The 25,719-nt window shown below is 37.6% G+C and overlaps 1 protein-coding gene across 1 annotated transcript in view; it reads left to right on the forward strand.

The window, feature by feature from the left end:
• Positions 1-858: 858 nt before the first annotated feature.
• Positions 859-25,719, forward strand: part of Meox2 (mesenchyme homeobox 2) — a 60,698-nt gene continuing 35,837 nt past the window's right edge. Inside the window, exon 1 of the mRNA NM_017149.2 lies at positions 859-1,564. Within this exon, the coding sequence (NP_058845.2) occupies positions 1,051-1,564 (514 nt within the window). The 5' untranslated portion in view covers positions 859-1,050. The remainder of the gene's footprint in view (positions 1,565-25,719) is intronic.

The raw sequence follows: 25,719 nt of genomic DNA on the forward strand, positions 1-25,719 counted from the left end.
GTTGTTAAAGAGACATAGGGCTGGGAGGACACGGTCAGAAACAGAAGAAAGGGGGACACCACTTGGAGTGGCACATAAATATGTGCCACCAAGGCACCAGAACTTGCATCCATCTCTGCTTAAGGCACACCCCACTGGCTACCTCTCCATTCCGCACTCAGAGTAGCTCTGTGCTATCCTTGGTGCTCAGCCCTACAACCTCCTCTCTGGTGCGGGTTTTCTAACAATCTATCCTAAAACACCTAAAAGGGAAAAATATAATGTGCCCCTGAATGCGGGAAGTGCGAGTGGTCTTGGAGTTTGAAAAGCTAGACTGCTTCGCTCTTTTCCTTCTCTTGAACTCTAATAAGTTCTCTGTGATCTGAAAAGTCAGAGAGCGCCTGTAGGTGACTGCAACCCCCACCAAGGCTGGGAAATCTAGGTTCCAAGAACAGTGAGCGAGCACAGACACGGGGTGCTGGCTTAGCATAGTCGAGTGCTTCTGTGTCTGGCCACGGGAATCTATGGGATAGATCGCGGTGGTGTCCCTGAGCTACTGAGGCTCTGGGCGCTCCACTAACTGTTGTGGAAGCTCCCAGGACCCGACGGGCGTGGGGCAGCCGCTCCTGTCCTGCCAGCAATTGGGAACTGGAAATGAGAGAGTACGGTGGCGCTGACTGAGCGGGAGTTTTGGAGGGAGTTTGCATGTGGTCAGCGCTGGGCTCCTAAGCCAGCCCCCAGCTCACATTACACTCTATTTATAACCTCTCAGAGCCATTTCCCCCCCTGAAAGCAGTTCTCTGGGACCACCTTCTTTTGGCTTCCACCTCTCCCACACTTGACATCTGAGCAGCTGCAAGGGAAGCTCCTCCAGGTCCTAGTGTTTATACGTGCAGGAGACTGGCCGCTCGGCTCAGGACTGGGATTAGCGGGCTCTGCTCAAACCCGCGCGGCTTTTACATTAGGAGTGAGTGGGGGAGAGTCCTAGGATTTCTAGTGAAAAGTGACAGCGCTTGGTGGACTTTGGGACCTTCGTGAAGTCTTCTGCTTGGAAGCTGAGACTTGCATGCCATGGAACACCCCCTCTTTGGCTGCCTGCGCAGCCCCCACGCCACAGCGCAAGGCTTGCACCCCTTCTCGCAGTCTTCTCTGGCCCTCCATGGAAGATCTGACCACATGTCCTACCCCGAACTCTCCACATCTTCCTCGTCTTGCATAATCGCGGGATACCCCAATGAGGAGGGCATGTTTGCCAGCCAGCATCACAGGGGGCACCACCACCACCACCACCACCACCATCACCACCACCAGCAGCAGCAGCACCAGGCTCTGCAAAGCAACTGGCACCTCCCGCAGATGTCCTCCCCGCCAAGCGCGGCCCGGCACAGCCTTTGCCTGCAGCCTGATTCCGGAGGGCCCCCGGAGCTGGGGAGCAGCCCTCCGGTCCTGTGCTCCAACTCTTCTAGCCTGGGCTCCAGCACCCCGACCGGAGCCGCGTGCGCACCAGGGGATTATGGCCGTCAAGCGCTGTCACCCGCAGAAGTGGAGAAGAGAAGTGGCAGCAAAAGAAAAAGCGACAGTTCAGGTGAGTGTCGGCAAAACAATCCTGGGGAGAGTGCGCTCTGGGCTAGGAAGATGCAGGGGAGGTAGGGATGGTTCTTGTAGAAAGACAAACTAAGAAGCAGCTAGCGTTTCCTCTCTCTGGTGGCCGAATTCATCTATGCAGGGTCGGCCCTGTAATTCAGGAGCACGTGTTTCACTGAAGTTAATATATCTACATCCAGCCGTTCAAAGCCCCCCAAGATCGCAAATCAGTTTTCCAGAAGCGTTGAAGAAAGAGCAAGTGACACTATGCGAAATCGGTTAAGGAGCGTGGCGGTCCATCCACTGGTTGGGCGGGGTGTGCTCTTTGGGATGCTGCATCCTCTGGGCGTGCGTGCATGTCTCTGTGTGTGCGTGCATGCGGTTCTCTTTGACTTTTTCTTTCCAATTCCCAACTCTGAACAGCTAGACTTTTCCTATCATTAGCTTGGTTTCCACATTATTGCACAATATCTTGAACTTTAACTGGATTTGACAAAATACGCAAAAATAGAAAAGAAAAAAGAAAAAAAAAGAAAGAAAAAGAAACCCAAAACTTTTTATTTACATTTTATTTTCAGAGTTCCTTAAATAGCATTTACTTAAAATGATATTTAAAAAGCATTCTATTCATTTGGCGAAAAAGACATTATCCAGTAATCTAGAAGTGTTTAAGGAATACATCTGAAAATTGCGAATAAATAGATAAGGGCTTGACGAAAGGGTATTCTTATAGTGATTACACTCATGTGGTGCTAACATAGGATAAAACAAAACAAGCAAAAAAAAATCAATCAGCCAACTAAAGGAAACAAAACTTTTGAATTTCAAGAGTGGAAAATAAAAGCCTTCACCAATTGAGTACTGCTTGGAGGTGCAGCGAAGAGAGCTGACAGACAACAGCTCTGACAGCGCTGGAAGAAGATACAGAGAAAGTGTGGGTAACCTGAGCAGCCCAACAAAAGGGGAGCCTCCCAGAAGAATTCAGGGGCCTGAAAGTTCAATAGCCAGTACATCCCGGCAGCCCAGTAAAACTGAAAATTTCCAGGAAGCACAACAAAGCCCTTAACTATATTCCTCATTGTAAAGATGTTTACTTTCTTCCTTTCTTCTTTCCTTCCTACCTATCTTTCCTCTTTCCGTTTTCCCTTCTTTCTTTCTGTTCTTTCTTTCTTCCATTGAATCTTCCCTGTAGTTACAAGGCAACCTGGATACAGATTTTGGAAGACATCACTTAACTAGCACAGTGTTTGCATTTATTTAATTTTCTGTGTTAGCGACTTGAAAGTTAGAACATACAATTTGAGGCATTAGTTTGAAGAATTGAAAAAAAATCGCATTTGCAGTGTAGGACAGTAAGGGCTGTGTATTTTGTAAGGGGTTGAAAGATGATAGAAACTTTTCTTGACCCCAGTGTGGGCTGACTGCTTCCTTCCCAGCCGCGTTGAACCTGCGATTTTCTAGGTCCAGGGTGAACTTTTAATGCTCCATCATGATTAGTTATGTCTAAGAATGTTACCACACTGTCATTTTGTTTAGCGGTTATTGCTGAATGTGCGTGAAATCCTAAGACACTGAGAAGGTTCCTAAGAAGGCATTAGAATCCGCTGGGTTTCCTCAGATTGGGCTTCATGAGCACAAATGCTCCATTTGCTTCTGCAGGTTGGTAGTTACCTCAGGAAGGACCAGAAGCCCCATTCCCTGTTTTCTTTCTGCAAGGGGGAAACTGACCTACTTCTGAGCTGAACCAATGCCCTAAAGATTATTTGCGCACACGAAGGAATTTTTGTTCAGGCACAAGTTATTTTTGGGTGGGGAAACAGGGAAAGTGAGATGCCAAGCTCTTCCCAATTTGTTTTACTATTTAATATAACGGTCTTAATTCAACGTTATTTAATATAATGGTCTTAATACTGACTAGCAGTGGTTTTCATCACCTTTACCAGGGGCAAGTAAGCACACAGCAACGCCAAGCTTGTTTTAGCATGGTGAAACTCGTTTAAACACCAAAACAAGTAAAGAGAATAAACATTTGTGCCAACCACCCAGTGTATTAATACGTTACAAAGATGGGAAATATAATCAATAGGAAGGATAATGTCACTGGGGTTGACTGAGAATGAATGTTCCCATTGATAGACTACCGAAGTCAAGCATCAATTTTCTTGGTACACTATTGAAGATCAAATCTATGTCCTCAGACTCTGAGTTAAAATCAATTAGATCACAGGTATGCTTAACTCCAAGCCATTCTTGGTCCTATTCCAATTTATACAGCAAACATTCAATTCAAGGTCAAATCATTTCATAGTATTGTGAAAACAGTTTGACTTACGAGACATCAAAGTAACAGAAAAACAGCTACCATCCTGTTCTGTTATCAATATATGAGCCTTGGCACAGTTGGCTATTGCATCACTTCATAATTAATTAATGTTCAATAAATTATATTGGACAATCTGAGACTATATTATATAAAAATTAAATCATGCATAGTAGCAACTATTTATTTATTTAAGCATTTTATAATCACTATGTATTTATCGTTGGCACTATAGACAGGGCCTTAATCTATGGCAGTATTGGAAACAAGTATCTATACACCTGAATCTAATACCAGTGTATGTGTGATAACTGCATTAATTTCTAATAAGCAACAGAAAGTAATGTTAAACAACCAAGTCATGTGTAAACATTACACTTTTATCCACAGTAATACTGCAACAATTTCAATGTAAAATACTGTCCAGTATTTCTGCTCTGAAAACCCACATGAAAGCAGACCTGTACAAATCCAGAAAGCTTACCAGTAGAGAAGCAGAGGTTTATAGACTTTAGACTTCCATTATAGTTAATTAACAATTAAAAATAGCCAGTTTCAAGAGAAAATTATGACATTTTCATAGTATGTGCTAAACATTTTTATAACCTTGAGCCGGCTACCCTTTCCAGCAATGTTAGTAAAGCCAACATCTGCCACTCCTTCAAAGGGACTCTTAAAGTTACAACTGTGCTTAAAACAATCAGTGTGACCCAGGTGATTCTGAAAAATGTCTATAAATGCGGTGAACTTCTTGGCTTCAATTACACAAAGCAATATATTAGCGGGCATGAATTGCTTGGTTTTGTTAAAATAGATGTGCACACTTAATCTAATCAGCTTTTATGTAGTTAATATACACCATTATTGTATACACATCCTGTAGACAGTTTAGATTAATGAAAATAAGCACGCAGCTTTATTTTAAGGGATAAATTTATAATTATTCTCATTCCAAAAATGCAATGAATAACTTGGGGTTGTGGATGTTTTTTGGCTTGAGTCATATTATGTTTTGGTAATGTTACAAATATTTACAGCTATTCTGACACAAAATATTTAGTTTTGAATTATGTCAGTCTCTGTGTATGCCTATGCGTAATGACAAGGTGTTTTTTTTTATTTAGATTATACTATAAGCTAACTTTAGAAGTTCCCTCTGACTCTATTATATTTCTAGGTGTTCCAATCATTATGTTTCTGAAAATAAAACTAACAACTTTGCAATACATCTGCGTTACTGCATTATAACTTTTTGTATTTTCTTTAAGAGAAAATGCAATCTTTAGGTTCTCAGGTTATTCAGGAGAACTGTGAACACTTTAGATATCTTTAAACTGTAGTATACAAAACAGCATTGTGGAACTTTCTACAGTGTTAGCCTAATTTTGATGAGACCATTTTTAAAGGGTGCTTTGACTTTCAAAAACAAATGTAGGTATCACTGACCTACATGTGTGGCCTCAGTTAAAGTCTCTCAACATCAAGATCAAGAATTCCTTTTTAATTAAGGTCTTTAAACTTGAAAGTGAGCAAATAGAATTTGCTTGAATTTCCCTGCAGATATATTTTTGTGGTTACTGTTGTCGGTGTTAAAGGGAAGAACAGTCAATGAGAGAAATGGTGGTGGATTCCTCTATATTGAATCCTGACAGTACCTATGTAAACATATATATTTTATAGTAATTATTAGTAAAAACAATTATGTGGGTATTCTGTAAGCAACTCCAAAACAGGAAACTAAAACTGAATGCCATATTTAGGTTTTCCTCTGTGTTTGGAAAAACCGCCCCTTTGTCATAGTGCTAGAGAGTGTAATTTATTTTCAGGATAAGGCCTAATCACTGCAATAAATAAATTTCGAATTAAAATTACATATGAAGGGGCTATTTTTTTCTGTCATGTTTGTTCATTCAAAAGATGTAATCTATGAATGAATAACTGAAGATAAAAATTCCATTACATATAAAACTACCTATAAATTTAACTATAATCTGAATCTAATCAGATTGAGATGCTATTCCTTCTATAAATTTAAATATGGAATTTTAGAATTTATAATCTGAGCACTGCTGTTAAAGTTTTAATATCTATGACTGATTAAAGAAGAGGTAGAATATTGATGTGTTGGAAAATAAATTATGTGTAAGAATGTCCTAACATTTTCGGGTCAAATATTTGTAATTTACATCTCTCTCAAATTGCTTAGAGTTTGAAATTTCAATTTTCTTCACATTCCCTAATTTTCACAACACCCTTCATAGTAATAAACATTTTTGAGAATTATCCTGTAAGATGAGAATATTAGCGGTAGCCTCATTCCTCATTGATTATAATCATAACTTCAAAAGCATCAGTTCCTAGTTGGCCAATTAAGTTGCATTTCCTTGGGCACATGGTATTGTGGACTGATTCAAATGATTTGAATGTGCTTAAGAAAAAGAAAGACACAGACCACAATGTATGCCCTCAAGTTTGAAGGCAAAATACGTAACATTTCTTGCTTAAGCTTTTTTTTAGTATATTTCAGACATTGACACATTTTGTGGTTAGCACTGATCATGTTGAAAGTACATTAAGACAGTAGAGCACTGAGATTTACCCTGCGTTGTCACTCTGTTTTCAAGGATGCTGGTTTGAGTAACTACGTTGAACTGAAGTTCTCAAGTAAGGGTGTCACAGCACGTAGTCCTGAGCAAAACGCGTCATTGCTAAGTCACAGTCAACAGTGAGGCTCAGAAGCCATAGTTATGGACTATTTTACTCTATACGGCAAAATGGTTCCCCAAATTCCAGGCTTTAGTGTGTACTCCGGGTATTACCGGTTTGAAGACAGCATAATTCTAAATCTTGTGTCTTCTTGGAAAGTTCCTTCTGTTTTACTGTTATTCTAAAAGCATAAGGCATTTGTTTGCCCTTTAAGAAACCGTCCTGCACAGTATGGAAATCTTTAAAAGCGTTTCCTGCTTCCCTTTCAGTGTAGCTGTAGGTCATACTATGTGTAGAGGAAACGCAGGTGCCACAATGCACACTGGGACTCAGAGGACAACTTTGTTAAGTCTGTTCTGTCCTTCTGCCTTCATGTGAGATTAAGCTAGGGTCAGAGGTTCACGCTCCAAGTATCTTTACTCACTGAACCATCCCCATGGCTAAAGCATGTAAGTCCTATAAAACCAGTCCATATGGATCTACCTACTCAAAACTCAGGAGCTGTTTTTATAGTTCAGATTATTTTAATGTAAATCCTTTGGACAAATGTAAAATTAAATTAACAGAAAATTATGTGGTGAGAATATACATTTGGATTTTACAATATGGGTTAATTATTAATATTCTACATTCAAAAGTTTAAATTTATAATAAGTGTATTCCATTATTGAATTTCCACGCATTATATACTTATATTTTCCACTTAAATGCATTTCTATATTTGTGCATTACTGTCTATAAATTGTGTGCTCTACAATGACATTTTTTGCGGGAGTTCTAAAAATATTTTATAGATGTATTATTGTCTTATGCCTGTATGTGAACAAAAATGACCAGGCAAAATTTATAATGTTATTATACATTTTGACAGAGGATTTGTGAAGGATCTCTAAGAAAATAATTTCTTGGCTTTCTCTATTTTAGACATAGTATGCGATTAACAAATTATTTTTAACATGTATATTATTGTTGGGTCACTTAAAATGTAACATTTGCCTAAATTTTTAATTATTCTAACATATTTGTAAATGATGGTGACAATATTTAAATCTTTGGCGTTTTTACTTTAGTTGAGAAATATAGCACATTTACAAGACTCATAGTTCTAAAAAAACTATTTATTGGTTAAAGCTTTAATTAAAAAGTTGGTTTTACATTTTTCATGAAATCAATTTGTTCTAAATATCTTTGACTGCCATAACACTTATTTTTATAGCTTTAAATGCTATAAAATTTGGCAATTAAAACTTGCGTAGTCTGAACTGATTAAAATTATGAATGTGAGATGTTTAATTTTTGAGATTGATAGTGTTTAATTATCATAGATTTTTAGTTTGATCATATTTCTGCAGAAATCTCAGTTGTTAAGAAAGCAAGGAGAGGTTCTTCAGGTAGATAAAATGTAGCAGCACCACTTAAAGCAGCTATTAGACGGATGCATTTATAGTGAGTCTTGTAGATAATATGCATATTAATATCAAGACAAAATTCCAAACGAAGTTTCTTGATAATAGTAAATCCGAATTAGAGTTCCGTCATTAAAGGCTGTCATATCTTAAATGTTTCTACTATAAAATAAAACATTAAGCCTGCTGATTGCACAGCTGTTCTGAGACTCCCACAGGCTGAATCAGATAATCAATGATATTCACAAAAGCCAAAACTGCCAGGTCCCCTGCCGTGTTTGTTGTCCTTTATTTTTCTGTTTCTCTAGATCACTATTCTCTGTACATACTCCGAGGAGGAAAGAGATCAGAGCAATCTTACATGACTAAGGGCTAGAAAATAATTCAGATGAAGTCACCTTACCAGTTTGGAGGAGAGAGACAAACAGGACTGCCCAACTTAAGTTGGCAGGTGCCAGTTGAGTTTTACAAGCCTAGATTTTTACCCTTTGAAAACATAGCCTTAAAGCTCTGCCAGAAATGACACCCAAAATAGATTTACTGCTACACTGTTGTAGTTACTTGCAAATGCAGGGATAAAATATAAGCAGTGTCTGTAGACTGGCTTCTTGGGCAGTCAGAACTGCACAAGGACATGATGGTGTGGTAATTCTTAGCTACCTGTAAACTACCAGCATGCTCAACAGATGTATTCATGAGTTTAAACAAGTACAATGGGTGGGCTCCCTTTCAAATGAATGCAAAAAAAATTCCAAAAACCATTGATTTTACAAGATAAAAAATAATCCTCAGGAATACTTGATTGTCCCATCCAATCCTCTAGGCACTAAATGAATAAAATTTGCTGTGATTTTGATTAAAACATCAGTAAATTGGCAAGTGAGCTTCATCTTGTAAGAGCTCTTGGAATCTGCTCTCTGACAGAGTATATTGAAATCAAGTGGTATCGCTCCCTATTTAATATTTTTCAAAAGTTAAACAAGTTCTCAGCATGTTTACTGCCTTCAACAATTAAAATCTCCCCAACCATAAGCTGTGTTTACATGAGAGGTTTTTTCCTCCTCATTGAAAACATAAACGAGTCTGGATGTATTAAACGGACAGAATGTAGATATAAACTTCTGAGACAGCCAGGAAAGCCAGAGTTCAGCATCCACGTCTGGAGCCTACTGCCGCCCACATTTCCTGAATTACCACTCTGTGAAGACCTGCATCCAAAGTTATATCTATATGCATGTACATATCTATATACATATACATTTATATATATATATTTATGTATATATGCATATATATACATATTCATAAATATAACTTTTTCTTCAAGGACAGTTTGGTTTTAGGAAGTAGAGCTTCATAAAAATTATTCTTGAAAACATACATGTTTGGCGAAATACAAAGAAGTGATAACACTGTCTACTGTGTTTGTAGATTGAGCCAGCAGTTAATAAATCATAAAGGCCTTGTCTTAGTCCCCACTCAGTATATCAGACAAGGAAAGAGACGGCACACCCCAGTAGCAACTAAGAGTGAATCTGTTGAGAATTTGGTGATGAGTGGTAGGTGATAGAGAAAGTAGAGAAGCAAGAATCACCAAGGTCCGTCCTTAATCAGGTGACAAACCTCAGGTGACAAATCCTAGGAGTCATCACTGCAGGCCCAACACAGCCTCAGAGCAGAGGTGTTCTCTAAAGACAGGGATTTCAAGGTAACAGCCCGTCACCAATCTTCACATCCTCTGGTCTCAGTCTTGCTGCCCATGGTCTAGAAGTAATGATATGTTCAAGCACACGGAATCTGTGGATGAAAAGCCTCAAATCTGACCTAAAGGAAGCTGGGCCACAAAGAACATGGGGAGAAGACTCAAGAAAGACTAAAAATTCAAGGAAGCTAAAGCAAAAGTCTGGTGCTACCTTAGTAGGTGTCACTGTTGGCTCGACGTGTACCTGGTTTCCCTGGAAACTCCCAGCCAAATGAGCATGCACAAGGCTCCAATATCTAGCTCTGTAAATATGTCTTACTATTTTATCATCCATGAAAAGGGCAGTTACCTTGTGGGTATGCATCCTGTGAAAACCAGTCTGCTTTATGACATCTATTTTCCCTTATTATTGATAGTAGGATAAGAAGAGTTGCTGGCCTAAATGAACGCTACAAACTGAAAACAGTCAGCACAGTCTTTAGAATAATTTCAGTGGCATCTTTCTGAAATACAAGACAGGTTTGGCCAGACTACATAAGACATTCTCAACCTGCAGCCTCTACTGCTCGGGGATCGCCTTACCTCCTATTCTTGAATATCTCCTGCTTTTAATAACATTATATGCTGTATAAAAAAGAATAGAGTTGTACATAAACAGACATAGTCACATACCCATGCACATGCATACACACATTCACGCATACAAGCACATGAGTTCACCTTGGACTATTCTTCTGCCGAGAGATAGGATTCCAATTAACCAAATTCAAACATGGAATGAAACTTCCGCTTTCAGTTAACTGGGAGGGAACATTTTCATGCTATCTCGTGTGGTTTATTGCAGGGCTGTAGCTCTTTGTTATTTTGGCTACTCTAGTTAAGTGCTAACCAATGAGAAACCTGAAAAATAAACACCCCTGGAAGTATACTTCAAATAGAATTCCTAGGAGTTTGGTTTGGTGATGGTTTCTTTGTATAAAGAAAAATGATACATTTGTCTCCTTGTGTATAGCTACATTCCTGACACACTGCTCAGGTGAAGGCAAGACAGGATCGCAAAACTCCCTGGAGTTTCAAGTTCTGAACATGAGCTACAGTCACTTAGTTTATTTTCACTAGTGGAACCCACCTTTCAGTGTGGAAAATTGAGAAATGCTATTAAGAACATTATGTTCATATAGATGACGGTCTTCGGCACTTGGTTTTGAATAATTAAGAGCATTAAATCTGCATATCTTAAAATACATTATTAGAAATCAAAATGAAGTTTTAATCTCTTTCCAAGTTGTTTAATTCACGACAGTACCAACCCTGTAATGCGATGTTATCAAATAAGTAACTGTTCCTGGCTTTCCACAGAACACATGAGGAGAAGAAGAATTGTTACATGCTTGATGGCTGATGACTTAGTAATAACAAGAAAGAACTAATTACATTGTACAGTTCATTAACCCTGATTCCAAGGTGGGCTGATTTCTCAGTTTACTTGGTGCATTACAAACTCTAATTGTTCGGTAGATCACCAGACTCTGGACTGATTCTCAGAGAGAGTCAAGTCTTTACTCAGCTATGCAAGACCTTGTCTTAGGTCATGAGCCGTGCCCAGTGCAGTTAAGTAGGGTTTGTCTTTTCAGCCTAGTAATGGATAGCTGATTTCTAGAGTCCAATTTTAGCCTCAAGCCCTTTACCAGGAAAATCTCAAAGTGTAGTTTCAAACCTTAGGATCTTAATCCTCTAGTAAAAGTATTTATGATTATCAGTTAACAAATTGTAATTAGCAAAATGCTTTACTTAGGTGTAAATAGATTTTTCTATGGATTTTTTGATTGTCTTGGCTACTTTTCATTCTCCTTTTATGAATATGGACACTGGTGGACTGCCTTGGCTTGATTTTAGATTTATGTTTCTGCTCACAGGAAGGACAGAATTGCATGGGATTTTGACATATCACGCACTATACCTGAGCATCCCATATTTTATATCCTATAGTGTACAGATGGGCATTGTAAATAATCAATATTTACATAGACAAAATCACAATAGTGTGATCGCTGTAGCCATATTTCTATAACCACATAGGATTTGAAAAACTATTTCCTGATTTTAAATTTTTATTTTTAATTTTTTTAAAACCATGTTCTTCTATACTGTAAATGCTTTTTTGTATACTCTATGAAGTATTTTGGCTCACTTTCTCTCCTCTCTCTCTCTCTCATCCTGTACCCCATCTCTCTCTTTCTCTCCCTTTCTCTCCTTGCTAATTCTATTGACTTTGAAAATTAAACACACTCTCTAAAATGAGTACAGACTAGCTGTTGTATTTATTCTAACCAGAAATGCTTTCTTGATTCCCTCTTGTCTTGTTCACCCCCATCTCCTAGACAATCTGTAAACACTATATTGATCTTTTCTTCTGAATACAGTTAGCATCACAACCTCTGTATACATCAATGCTGATCTCTCATGTATTTTAGTCCATAATTCTCATCGTTCTCTTAAAACACAAATGTATTAGGAAATTAAAGACAATTTTCCTATGCATTTCAATTTCCTGTTTAAAATTTTTTGTTTAAAAACAACTTGATTTAAAAAAAAACAGAAAAAAACTAGAAAATGTCCACTTCTATTTGCACACACACATGAATGTGTGCACTTCTTTCTCTCTTTCTCTCTCTCTCTCTCTCTCTCTCTCTCTCTCTCTCTCTCTCTCTGAGAGTGTGTGCATGTGTGCTGCTAGGAATCAAAAGCAAGGCTTTCACATAAAATCAAGTGATCTACCATCTAGATACATGTCCAAATAATTAAGCCTAATTTATAATTTAAAAGTGACTGCGCAAAAAATGATCCTAGTGGACAGTTATGTCTTTCCCATCAACACTGGACTTAGTGTGCTGTCAGTGTTTCAAAACACATAGATGGATCAAAGGCACCATCAGTATTTGTATCTGTTTCCTCCTACTTTTATTACTTCTGGTATCAATTTAGTTATTTTTTGAGTAAATATTCTGTGAGCATCCATTCAACTTCTGTAGCATACAGGCATATTTTAACTCTATGTCCCTATGCTTGGAATTCTATATTAATTGGAAATTATTCTGCACTTGTAGTATAGGCATTCAATTATACGCCTTGACACTTTGAACAGATGATGTCTTTCAAAGATATATTACAAAGCTTTGTATATGCTAACTTTTGTGTGGAATCAAATTTTATTTAAAATCTGATGTACCCATTTATTCTGGAGAGGATTTTTGCATGAAAATATTTTGCATAAAATATATTACTAGTATTTGGAACATTATTCTAAGTAGTATCACTTATATTGGAGGTTATAATTACAGCACTACTTTATTTAAACCCATAGTTATCGATACTGGTGTTACAGTGGAGTTATAAGAGACTTCTTAGCATGATCAAGATAAGTAGAGGTGGCATTTGTTAGATGGATTATTGGAAATCACAGCAGTAAAAGAGCAGAGAGAGTAGAATAAAGTGCCTTCACGATCCTTATTTTCATTATTTATCAGCACACGGCATGTAGAATTTCATTTATGTCATCTCCGTCTCTGTCACATTTTATAAATTGCTTCCAGATAACTCCCAGCTTATTGTTTTATCTGAACATTATTACTTTTTTAGGTGTCAGATTGGACTCTATGTCTGCTCACTAGCAAGGAATTCATCATCTTTATCTTGTAAACTTAAACTACACAGCATAGCTGCGGAGGGCGTGGAACCTAGAGGAGAACACACTAAACCAATACAATCTCTAATAACACTCTCCATATTAAACTTATACCAATGAACAAGTATAGCTTTCCCCAACCCTCAGCACCCAAAACACAAAGAATAACTTACTGTGGGGTTCCCTCTCTGAGTAATACATTTATAACATACCCTTAAACCAAAGACACAGAGAACATAGGTGAAGGAGGGAAAAGAAGTATCTTAAAAGCAACAGTATCAGAGCGTTTGTTTCATGATAGTCTCTTCTAAAATAACAGGAGGGACAAAAACTGGGAATGATACGGAGGAGACATTGGATCAGGGAGATCTTGGAGGTAGGCGTGAGGGTAAATATGATCAAAATACATTGTTTGAAAACCATCACAGAATTAAGAATATATTTTATTTTTTAAAATTATCTTTAATCTACTTTTACAGTCCAGTCATTATCCCCTCATGGTCTGCCCTCAAGTAGTGTCTCATCCTATTCCTTCTCCCCCAATATCCAAGAGGATGTTCCCATCCAATCTACCCCACCTCATGCCACCCCACCCTATCCCATCCTGCCAGGCTTCCCCACTCCCTGTGACCTCAAGTCTCTCTTCTTTCACTAAGGCCAGGCCTAACCAGGCAGCCAGTCCTCCGATATATATATATATATATATATATATATATATATATATATATATATGTGTGTGTGTGTGTGTGTGTGTGTGTGTGTGTGTGTGTGTCAGGGGACTCGAACCAGCTAGTGTATGCTGTCTGGTTGGTGGCTCAGTGTCTGAGAGATCTTGGGGGTCTGGATTAGTTGAAATTGTTGGTCTTCCTATGGGGTCACCCTCCTTCACAACTTCTTCCAACTTTTCCCTAATTGAAAGGACAGGAGAACTCAAATAAAACAAAAAGATAAAACACTTCTGAAAGTAAGATATATACACACACACACACACACACACACACACACACACACACACACACACATATACACACACACACATTGGTTAGGTGTTTAAGTATCTGCGTCTAGGTCAGGGGCAAAAAAAAAGTCCCTAGGTGGTTTCAATGTATGGCTAATTGTGTTGAGAACTACCTATCCAGATAGTTTTGTGTCTTGAATGAAACATCCTGCATATCATCCTTTCAACACATGCAGGGCAATGGTGGACATGGTTTTTCAATATAATATAACTTGTTATAGAGAAGTAATTGCATATCTGCAATTATCACCAACAACATGCTATGTAGGAGAATAACTACTAGATATCTGTGACCATTACATGAAAATTAAAAAAATAAAACTTACATTGATAGATAAAGATTCAAGTGTTCAGTTGCTACCTGTGGCTGCTTACTAATGAATGGGCGGCATAGGTACAGAATGTTTCCATCACCTAGAAACACAAAAATATAATCTAACATTTAGCTAACCAACAGGCAATGAGGATGTGAATCTCTCAATGATGAAAGGAATTGGGAGAACTCAAATACAACGAGAAGACAAAACATATTTGAAAGTAAGATATAAAAATCCACTACATTCCTAAAAGGCTTTTTGTAGAAATGTTTATAATTGTGTCATCTTAAAACTGTTATTAGTTGAGTACATACTACACACACACACACACACACACACACACACATGCAATGAAAATTGAATAAAACATGCAACAATGGATAAAATCGGGATTTTGGAAGCAGAGGAGCAAACAATAAAGCATATTAAAAATGTAAGGTCAACTAGGGGGATTCTTTCAGGCCTCTAGAGGGATGGGGAGGAGAACATTTTTCTGGGAAAGGGTGGGGAGCATGCCAGGAACTAAGCTAGATTTTTCCAGGAGAAAGTATGAAAAGTTAATAAAATCAGACAGTGGCCGTTAATGACATAGCATCATTAACCTACAGAGTCTCTGAAAAGATCCTGTCTTTTGTAACCTTTGGTCTGACTTTCGAAATTGGAAGTCAGGTAGTTAAAGGGAAGCAGAAGAAGGGAAAGAGTTTTCTTTCTTAACACAGACATTAAGAATCGCTTGTTCGTCTTGGCATACAGAAGCAGCAAACGCAGGGGAGAGTGAACTATGGGAGTTTCACATCTATAGTACGAGGCATCTGGGCTGCTGGGCTGTGGCCACACATTACTTCACAAACTGCCACAACCGCAGAGCTCTGCTCCCGCGGGTAGCAGGCTGTTCATCAGTGAGTGGATTTATTAATGTAGAATAATTGAGGATTAATATTTACAGCATTTATGAGTTAAAAGAATTCATCCAAGTACAAAAAGTAGAAAAGCGTTCATGACTGCAATTAGGCAGGATACTCTAAGGAACACAGAAAGTAAAATACATATGAGAACACACACACACACACACACACACACACACACACACACACACACCACAACTCAACACACAGAGAGAGAAAGAAGGAGAGAGAGAGAGAGGAGAGAGCCAAACACAAACAACTGTCAAGGCAGATATCATTTTTATAAAGGTTCTTTTGGAAGAGAGTGAGTCCATACCAAAAATAATTTGTAATAAAGTTTTATTGGCAGGGTAGGGGACAGAGGAAACATTTTACTGGTTTACAGTGATTAAATTTATGAGTTCTTTTTTTTTTTGCTGAAACTTTACTCATGTTATTGGTAGATCCCAGCAAGGATATGTGTAGAAGTGATAATCTAATTTGGATTGAGACATTGGTATTATTCCCAATTTTACTGCTTTCTCCATAGACGCAATTAAGTAAAGGTAAAACCCTTAGAAGCATACCCATGAAACACCTTTATCAAAGACACCAGAGTGCACTGTCGAGTGAAGTAACCTAATGCCTGCCTTCAGACTAATATGTAATAATAGGTAATAATTGATCATTTCTGCACTGGGTCACTTGCCTTGGAAATTCCAGATGAGAAAGTCAAAGCAGACCATTAGGAAATTTAAATACGTTATTCAAAGAGGGTGGGATGAAGTGGACTCATAACTCAACTGTATCCAGAAGAAATGCTGAGTGGGAGATGATTCTCCCAACAGAGAAGCCACCAGTAGAATGCTATTAAGGGTTCCCTCATCAAATAGTTGTGCTATTCTCTGAACACACATAAGCACCTCCTCACATTTTCGCTCTGTTTCTCCAGATACCTTGAACATTCTTGTATATTTTATAGTAGAAACACTTTATTTTGGATCACCTTTTTTTTCTTTTCTTCATCTTTATTAACTTGAGTGTTTCTTATTTACATTTCTATTGTTATTCCCTTTCCCAGTTTCTGGGCTAACATCCCCCAACCCCTCCCCCTTCCCTTCTCTATGGGTGTTCCCCTCCCCATCCTCCCACCATTACCGCCCTTCCCCCAACATTTGGATCACCTTTTAATCATAAGAAGTGGCACTAGTACTTGTTGGTGAAAGCTGGATTGTTTTTCAATTCAGTGAAGGGAAGGTTATTTGAGGAATGGCAATTAAGATTATATCATAGCTTGTCTCAGTCCAGCCACTCTAGTCCACACCTAGGCAATAGCTGTTTTCATAAGTTTGGGATTCCTTAAGGAGACTGAGTCCAGTACACACAGACACACAGACACACAGACACACAGACACACACACACACACACACACACACACACACACACGATAATGTGAAAAGGCTTTAGGAAAAGGATGACTGATAACTATGTCAACTGCTCTCATCCTGTCTTGCATTTTACTAATATATGTATGAAAATTCACAAGGCTTGGCTTATAGAAGAACAAATTCTTGCCACGTAATATTAAATTCAGGGTATGATTTAGGACCCTATAATCATGCACATAATCTGTTTCAAGCATATTTTTATTAATGTTATTAATTTTTTTCCATTTAGACTTTAGACTTTCCTTTGTATTATGCACAAAGATGTTCATGGAAGTCATTATGAAAACATAACTACTTTTTAATTCAAAATATTATTCTAAAATAGGGGTGGTGCTCAGTGGTAGAAAACTTGCCTTCTATGTGTAAGGCCCCCGGGTTGTTCTTCAGGACCTTAAAATTAGAGAATTGGAAGGGATTTCAAAACCTAATAAAGCTATCCATGTTGTATTAAGAATGAGTAAATTGAGGATCAGAGTGCCAACTTTAATATCAGGATATAAAGGTGCTTCTGATAAGGATCCTTCCTATTCTTTCCTCTTGTATAATTCATTCTGAAAGTACAGCCTTGTGTATATAAAGATACCATATAGCTGAACCTTTACTTCCACAGATGATTAACTGGAATCTTTCAAATGTAAGGATTGTGCTTATGTCTAGGCATATTATCCTAGTCCCTTCTTGCTATTACTCAATTGGTAATCTACTGATGTGAAAAAATGGTATGCCCTTTCTTTTAATTAATCATGGGAGGAATGTGTTTTCACAAATGAGACCTTAATGTCCCTTCTGTGTAGAATTGTTCTTTTTAGTAAAACGTGATCAGATATTCAGGAGCAGTAAATCGAACCTTTCTGGAGTTCATGCCTAGTATTTAAAGTGCTATGAACATGCATTCCATTGATAGATGAAAATATCTGATTCTGATGTTTTTGAAAATATTTCATGAGCTGGAATATAGGGAGGTTGTTTCCAGTGGGTTTTTGAAATATCAGCTATCACACTCAAATCCTTATGAGGTTTGTTCTATTATCTTTATATCACTTCCAAAATATATTTCAAACTATAATTGTTATCAGCTTTTTTGTCCTAATATAGGATAACCCATTTTCTTTTCTTCAGGTATGTGAAAAAATCATGCACATTTAGAAATGTGACTATATTGAGTCACATGGGTTTTGATTTAAAGTACACATTATCTTGAACATTTAGAGTGCGGTTAGAAGGAAGCTTGAGCTGTAAGGAAAGTGCTTTTGTGTGATGTCCACTTAACCAATAAATCTGTCATCACCAAATGGTCTCCGTTTTCCTCCGAAATAAACAAATCACTTTTGAGTCCTTTGAAACAGGAGAGTTCCAGGAAAACAAAAGTCACTTTTGCTTCATCCCCCAAAGTAACATTTTTCATAAGTGGATATGAGACTCAAAAGGACGAGGAGTAGTGGGGTCTCCACACCTAATACAAAGTCCAGCAGACTGTATAAGGGCAGTTATTCAAAAAGAAAAAAAAAAACCGCAAACCTTGACTCACCAAAAGTGTGTGCATAAGCCAAGAAGGAAACACTTAGGGAAAAGCTCTAAGAAGGAAGCTTGACATTTGGGAAGCTGGAACTCAGAGTAGGACAGGATGGTATTTGCAGGCCCTAGTTGAATTAGCCATGGGATAATTTTGCCTTTGCATCACTCCGTATTATAGTTTTGTGTTTTTAGGAGGTGGCCTTGTCCTTCACAGTCTTCTTTGATCCAGATGATTTTCATATGAGAACTTTAATAAGAAAACCAGTCATTACTGAATAGTCAGGACCAAGCACTGATAAAGATGGGACTTCCTCTTATTTGCTTATATATATGCTCTCAGAACATACCAAACACATATTTTATTATTATTTATCTTAATTGAAATAAAAGAATGCCTTTAGAAGTAAATGCCTATGGATTCAATCTAGCAGTTTACAAGGCCAGATGTACACCAAAACAAAATAAACAAATATCTTCTGAGCAAGAAAGATTGGAACGTGAGTGAAATACAAAGGAAATGCACATTAAAAAGGAAAATGGAGGGGCTGGGGATTTAGCTCAGTGGCAGAGCGCTTGCCTAGCGAGCGCAAGGCCCTGGGTTCGGTCCCCAGCTCCGAAAAAAGAGAACCAAAAAAAAAAAAGGGAAAATGGAAAGTGTATTTCTACATTGTGTTTTTTTAAATATTTATCATTGTTACCGTGTGCTGCTGGTATCTTTGTGTGAACACACACGTTTCATAGCGTATGTGTGGTAGGCAGAAGATAACCTTGAGCAAAAAATTCTCCTCTGTGTGGGTTTCAGGGATTGAATTCTCGTCTCCAGACTTTTTAATGGCAAGCGTTTTTTTGTCTAATGATCCACCTCATTACCCCTCCCAGTTAGTTTGAGAAGGATTGTCTTCGCGGATGTGGCCGTAGAAAGCAGCCTATGTTCTAACAGATGTCCTTACGTTCATACACATACAAGTAACAGTAAAGAGACTCAGGGGTTTAACAACAAATAAACAAAGAACAAACAAAAATCCCAACTCCTGAAATTGGTGACATTGGGAATGCATAGGCAGGGGACAGGAGGGGCTCGAGGGAGGGATGGGCAGGTACATATATTATATGCATGTGTGACACTCTCAAGGAAGGATACACTTTTCAATAACAGAGAACACATTTTTAATTTATCTTTCATAATTATTAACATAATTGTTAACACAATTATTAACTATTAGTTAAGTAACACAATCAATTCTTTGTTCTATTACAACATGAAAAAATAAAATTGCTTAATAAATAAAAGTTTCATTAGCACTAAAATGCTTCTCATCTTAATGTTTAATAAACTTATTCAAAGTGGATATATTGAAACAACCAAGGACTTAGCCCGTTTCTTTCTGAAGCTTAGGGACTGAAAGGGAGCTTGTTCCTAACACTTAATTTCTATGACTTCCTCCTACGTCATGGTAGTCCTTCTATTTGGATGGCTAATGCTGTGCAATTTTTTTAGACTTCAACTAATTTGCATATTAATTGTTTTCTTTCAAAGATATAGACTGGAAATATAACTTGTTTAATAAGGTGCTTACCATGGGAACATGAGTTCTATTCTCTAAACTCTCTCTCTCTCTTTCTCTCTCTCTCTCTCTCTCTCTCTCTCTCTCTCTCTCTCTCTCACATCTGTCTTTTTCTCTCTCTCTGTCACACACACATACACACACACACACACACACACATACAGGCACACAAAACAAAAAAATTAACAAATAAAAAATTCTGACCATGTTATCCTGGGACCACCTCTGTGTAGGCTGAAGTAAACAAATTTTAGGAGTCATTGCCAAGCCAACCTAGACTTCTTGGTTAGTTCAGAGCAGTGGGAAATCCTGCCATAAACCAACCAATCAACAGACAAATAAAAAATTAATAAAGAATAACACCTGAGAAATGACACTTAAGACACCTGAGATTCTTTGCTTTAGATGCACACAATAATGTGCACATTCATGCACACACACACACACACACACACACACACAAACATACTATAGATAATAAATAGATAAATGATTGATCAATAGTTAGAGGATAGACAGACAGATGGATAGATTAGTGTTAGAGCACTCTCTTAGCATGAACAAGACTCTTAGTTACAGTAAGATAAATAATTTAATTTAATGCCATTAAAAATTACTTGTCTCACATGAGCAGATGTCGCTGTAAGAGGAGTATATGAAACATAAGCTGTTTGTATGCCTCAGTTGTCTCTTCATATTCCTCGATTATCTTGTGAGATGGTCTGGGGCCTTTGAATTCTGGGGCATCTGTTATTACGGTATTGATGATACCTTATAGTGAGCAGACAGAACATGGAATATGCATTATTTGCTGAGTTATTACTTTTTATTACAGAAGTCTTAACTGGTTTAAAGGATTTGTGCTTTTAAATTTTTACATGCAAAGCATTCAGTTGTAAATCTTTTGCAGTGGTTTCATTCTGTATAAATCTTTGGAAGAAATACAAATAAATCACCCAGAGTACTGTCAGTCACTGCACAGCGTGGGTATTAAAGAGGATATGGAAAAACTTTGAAAGAATGGAGGCCTGCTCCATTGTTGTAAGCCAAAAATATCAAAATCTGAGTTATAACACTGGAAACTGAAATTCTGATGATTCCTATAGGGGACTAATGCATTTCTCAACCTTGAAAAATTACATTGCTTGGAAATTACGGAATGTACCTAAATTTCACAGTCTGTCTTCTTTCCTGTATTTTAAACTTAGTATCACTCAAGGCTCTGGTCTGCTAGAATCTATAATCTCATTTGAGAATAAATCCCCTGTTAGTAACATCCCTGTTGTTAAGGCAGTTTAGTCCATGAACTCTTGATTATATGAAATCTTAAAATTTGTTTTTATTATTTTTAGTTGTAAAGTATGTCTCTGAGTGTTTGTGTCTGTGTGTATGTATTTTTATATATGTGTGCATGTGTGTTTGTCTACCAATGTGCCTATGTCCCATGTTTTCCTGTGTTTTTGTATGTGCATGTATATGCATGTGTGTGTGTGTGTGTATGCATGTGTGGTGACAGGTGTTGATACCTCTATAGCAGAAGTTACAATCGGTTATGAACTACCATAAAAAACAATTTAGGGGAAGTTGAGAATAAGGCATGGGTCATTAGAAAAGCAGTATTTACTTTTTTAAAAAAATTATTAGAATAGCGTGCATTTTAAAACTCCTTTTTATTTATCCTTTTTTTACACTCCAAATTTTATTCCCCTCTTTGTCCAACCTCTGTCTGTTCCACATCCCATATCTCCTCCTCGCTCCCCTGTCTCCACGAGGATGTCCCCACCCCTCCAGCCCCACCCCACCAGTCCTCTAAACTTCCTGGGCCTCCAGTCTCTGGAGGGTTAGGTGTACCTTTTCTGAGTGATCCTAACCCCAGCAGTCCTTTGCTGTGTATGTGTTGGGGCCCCCTATCAGATAGCATATGCTGCCTGGTTGGAAATCCAGTATCTGAGAAATCTTGTGTGTCCACATTGATTTAGACTGCTGGTCCTCCTACAGGATCACCCTCCTCTTCAGCTTCTTGAAGCTTTTCCCTAATTCAGCCACGGGAGACAGCAGCTTCTGTTCATTGGTTGGGTGCACATATCTGCATCTGACTCTTTCAGCTGCTTGTTGGATCTTTCAGAGGGCAGTCATGATAGGTCCCTTTTTGTGAGTGCTCCATAGCCTCAGTAATGGTGTCATGCTTTGGGGCCTCCCCTTGAGCTGGATCCCACTTTGGGCCTGTTGCTGGACGTTGTTTTTTTCTCCCAGGCTCCTCTTCATTTCTGTCCCTGCAGTTCTTTCAGACAGGAACAATTGTGGGTCAGAGTTTTGACTGTGGAATAGCAACCCCATCTCTCACTTGATGCCCTGTCTTTCTGCTGTAGGTGGTCTTTACAAGTTCCCTCTCCCAACTGTAGGGCATTTCATCTAAGGTATCTACCTCTGAGTTCTGAGAGTCTCTCCCCTTCCAGGTCTCTGGCACAATCTGGAGGGTTCCCCCAACCTCCTACTCCCTGCGGTGGTTAAGAGCACTGACTGCTCTTCCAAAGGTCGAGTTCAATTTCCAGCAACTACATGGTGGTTTCCAACCATCAGCAGTAAGATCTGAAGTCCTCTTCTGGTGTGTCGGAAGACAGCTACAGTGCTTATTCTTAATGCTGAGCTACTTTTCAAACTTCCAAAAATTGTTTTATTTCTTCAGATACTTAATTATTTTTGGTTTAGAAAAATAGCATTAGTGAAAATCAGTAAAACTCATATACATCCTTACTGAGTGTATATTATATTATTATAGACTGCTTTTATAAAGAGTTCAAAAAGACTATGTTTATAATTCTTTACACAATGATTAATCACCGGTTGATTTTCCTATTTAAATGTTAACCAGAAGGCAAATAGAAGTAGTAGTTTTGATTTTCCAATGTAAAAATTTTTAATCAACACCAGAAAAGTATAACCAGCCTTCCATAGTGGGTAGCGTGAAGGGAAGTAGAGATCATACCTTTCATTTTAATTTCAGGACTGATGGTTGTCAGGCTAACATAGTTAACTTTACATAGTTTCAAAAAATGAAGAAACCTACTTATTATTATTGTTGCTGATGTTGTTATTAATTTGCCCTTCTTTTTAATTTGACTCTTTCTATTTTAAAAGCCACTTACTGTTTGCTAGATGATTATATATATATATATATATGATGGTAATATTGGTAATATTGATATTTTAAAATTTTTATTGAATATCTTCTTTATTTATATTTCAAATGTTAGCCCATTTCCTGGTTTCCCCTCCAGAAACCACCTATTCCATTTCCCCTTCCTCTGCTTCCCAGGGACCAAACCACCAACCAAAGAGTACACAAGGAGCCACTCATGGCTCCAGCTGCTGCATTAATATTTCTTTACACTAGCCAGATGATCAACTGCTTGGAGAAACTGCCAATTAGCCTAAGTGTGTAGAATGTCAGCATCGATGTCAAACTTATTATAGACTTGCACCTTGTGATATTAGATTCTCCCAGCAAAGGACATATTTGTGGCTACAGAACTTACCTGATCATTACTATACAGTAGGGGTATTCTTGGTAACCAATTGGAATTGTGTGTGTGTTTATCTGGTCAGAAAAAGAAAACAAATTTAAGGTTGCTAAGTTTTAGGTATCTTATAGTATTTCAGAACGGTTGGTTCATCAACTATTGCTTCAAATATTCAATGATTTATAAACTACTTATCGAGTGACTACCATGGACTAAGTGAAAAAATATATGAAGAGTAGCAAGGGGTTGGACTTATGAAGTTCCAATTCCCTCCCCATTGGCAAGTGACAATTGATGGTTCCTGGAGCAGGTAAAATATATTGTGATACAATCATGATGTAATGCACATGCTCCAGTAAACATAACTGTATCCATGCTTATCCAAGCATCCTCAATTAAAGAGTGGGTTATAAACCTAAGAAGGTACTTGCTGGGAATATCAAGGTTCCTGTGAAGAAGGAGATACATAGCAAATGCAGATAGTAACACACACACACACACACACACACACACACACGTACAAACACACACACATACATACATTGTCTAAGATAAATATATGAGAGAGGGTGTAGTTTCTGAAAGCTAAAGTTTCAGAATATAAATAGATTTGTCCAATGTAATTTGTAATGGTGCTCAATGAAGAAGAATGTGAAGGACTTAGGGTAAAATTTTCTAAACTGTTATTATCTTAACTCTACGAAAAACTGGAATCCTGAGAGTACTATGTAAAGTAATTCAGGTGCAGATTATGAAGAATTTAATGAGTGAAAAAGAGACAACTACAGGAAAAGAATTTATATATTTACTTCTCTAAGTGTGCCTATTTTATATTGTATTCACCACTGGTTAATCCTCCTGTTACTTCAGTTTAGAAATACACCAATTACCTGTGTTATTCTGATCATGGCGCTAATTATTATTCATAAAAATCAAGTACTTAGGACTTTTCAGGCCATCTTTTTATGATGAGACATTAGGGTAATGGATGAGGATATTATTTTGCTCTTATCCTAATGAGGCACTTGATAGCACTACAGAGAATTACTTTGTAGATGGGACAACAGGTACGAGAGAGAGAGAGAGAGAGAGAGAGAGAGAGAGAGAGAGAGAGAGAGAGATTGTTATGAGGCAATCCTGTACAACCAAGATCTGGTTCAATCAATGCTGAAGTGAAATAGATTGAGAGACATGGATAAAGCACTGCTGGAAAGAAGACCTATTCCTTATCCTATAGTTCGGACCTGATTTAAACCACTGAGATACCCAAACACACAATGTTTTGATGTTTAATTTCCAGTCCCATTCTTAACTTTTTTTGAGTATTAACTGTAGGAAAATATGGCTTTTCAAAGAAATTTCTGAACTCTACATATTTTTAGATTTCATTTTTCTCACATTTATTTCCTTGTCTGGAATCCATTGCTGCATCATAAGTTCTACACACTACTTAGGAACTAGCACCAGAACCATTTCATATTCTGAGGCCTCTCAATCTGATAGAAAAGCTCTTCACCCACCTTTTCAGTGATCAGAGACATATTGTCCATTGTTGAAAGCCATTTTACATGAAAGATTTATGTTCTCTTTGTTCTGATGTGATCACTGTGATGCAACCTTTTGTTCCTTACACTTAGGACAATGATTGGCCAAAAAGTTTTATGCAATTATTTGTTAAAGTATGAAATACATAACTGAATAATTGTCAAAAGACAATGAAGTCTTTTTTGTTATTGGAACTTTTGAAAGTAACTTGAAATAATTTATTTTCTAGTGATTCAATTGTAAGTATTGAAATTAAATACCCTTTGGAACTTTGCATATATATATTATAATGTGCATTTGAAAAAATTGCAAGTTTATTTCATTTTATCTTAGTACCAACCAATATACTAAAAATAATTACATAATCTCTCTCACAAAGACAATTCCAGTATCATGGTTTCTATATCCTTTAAAGGAACCGTAAAGGCAATGATGTTACAAACTAGACGCATAATGATATTAAAACATTAATAAGCCTCTTCAGGTTTGACTCATGCTGATAGACTGAAACCATCTGTGACTT

Source organism: Rattus norvegicus, chromosome 6 (assembly GCF_036323735.1).
Source record: "Rattus norvegicus strain BN/NHsdMcwi chromosome 6, GRCr8, whole genome shotgun sequence".
Lineage (NCBI taxonomy): Eukaryota > Metazoa > Chordata > Mammalia > Rodentia > Muridae > Rattus > Rattus norvegicus.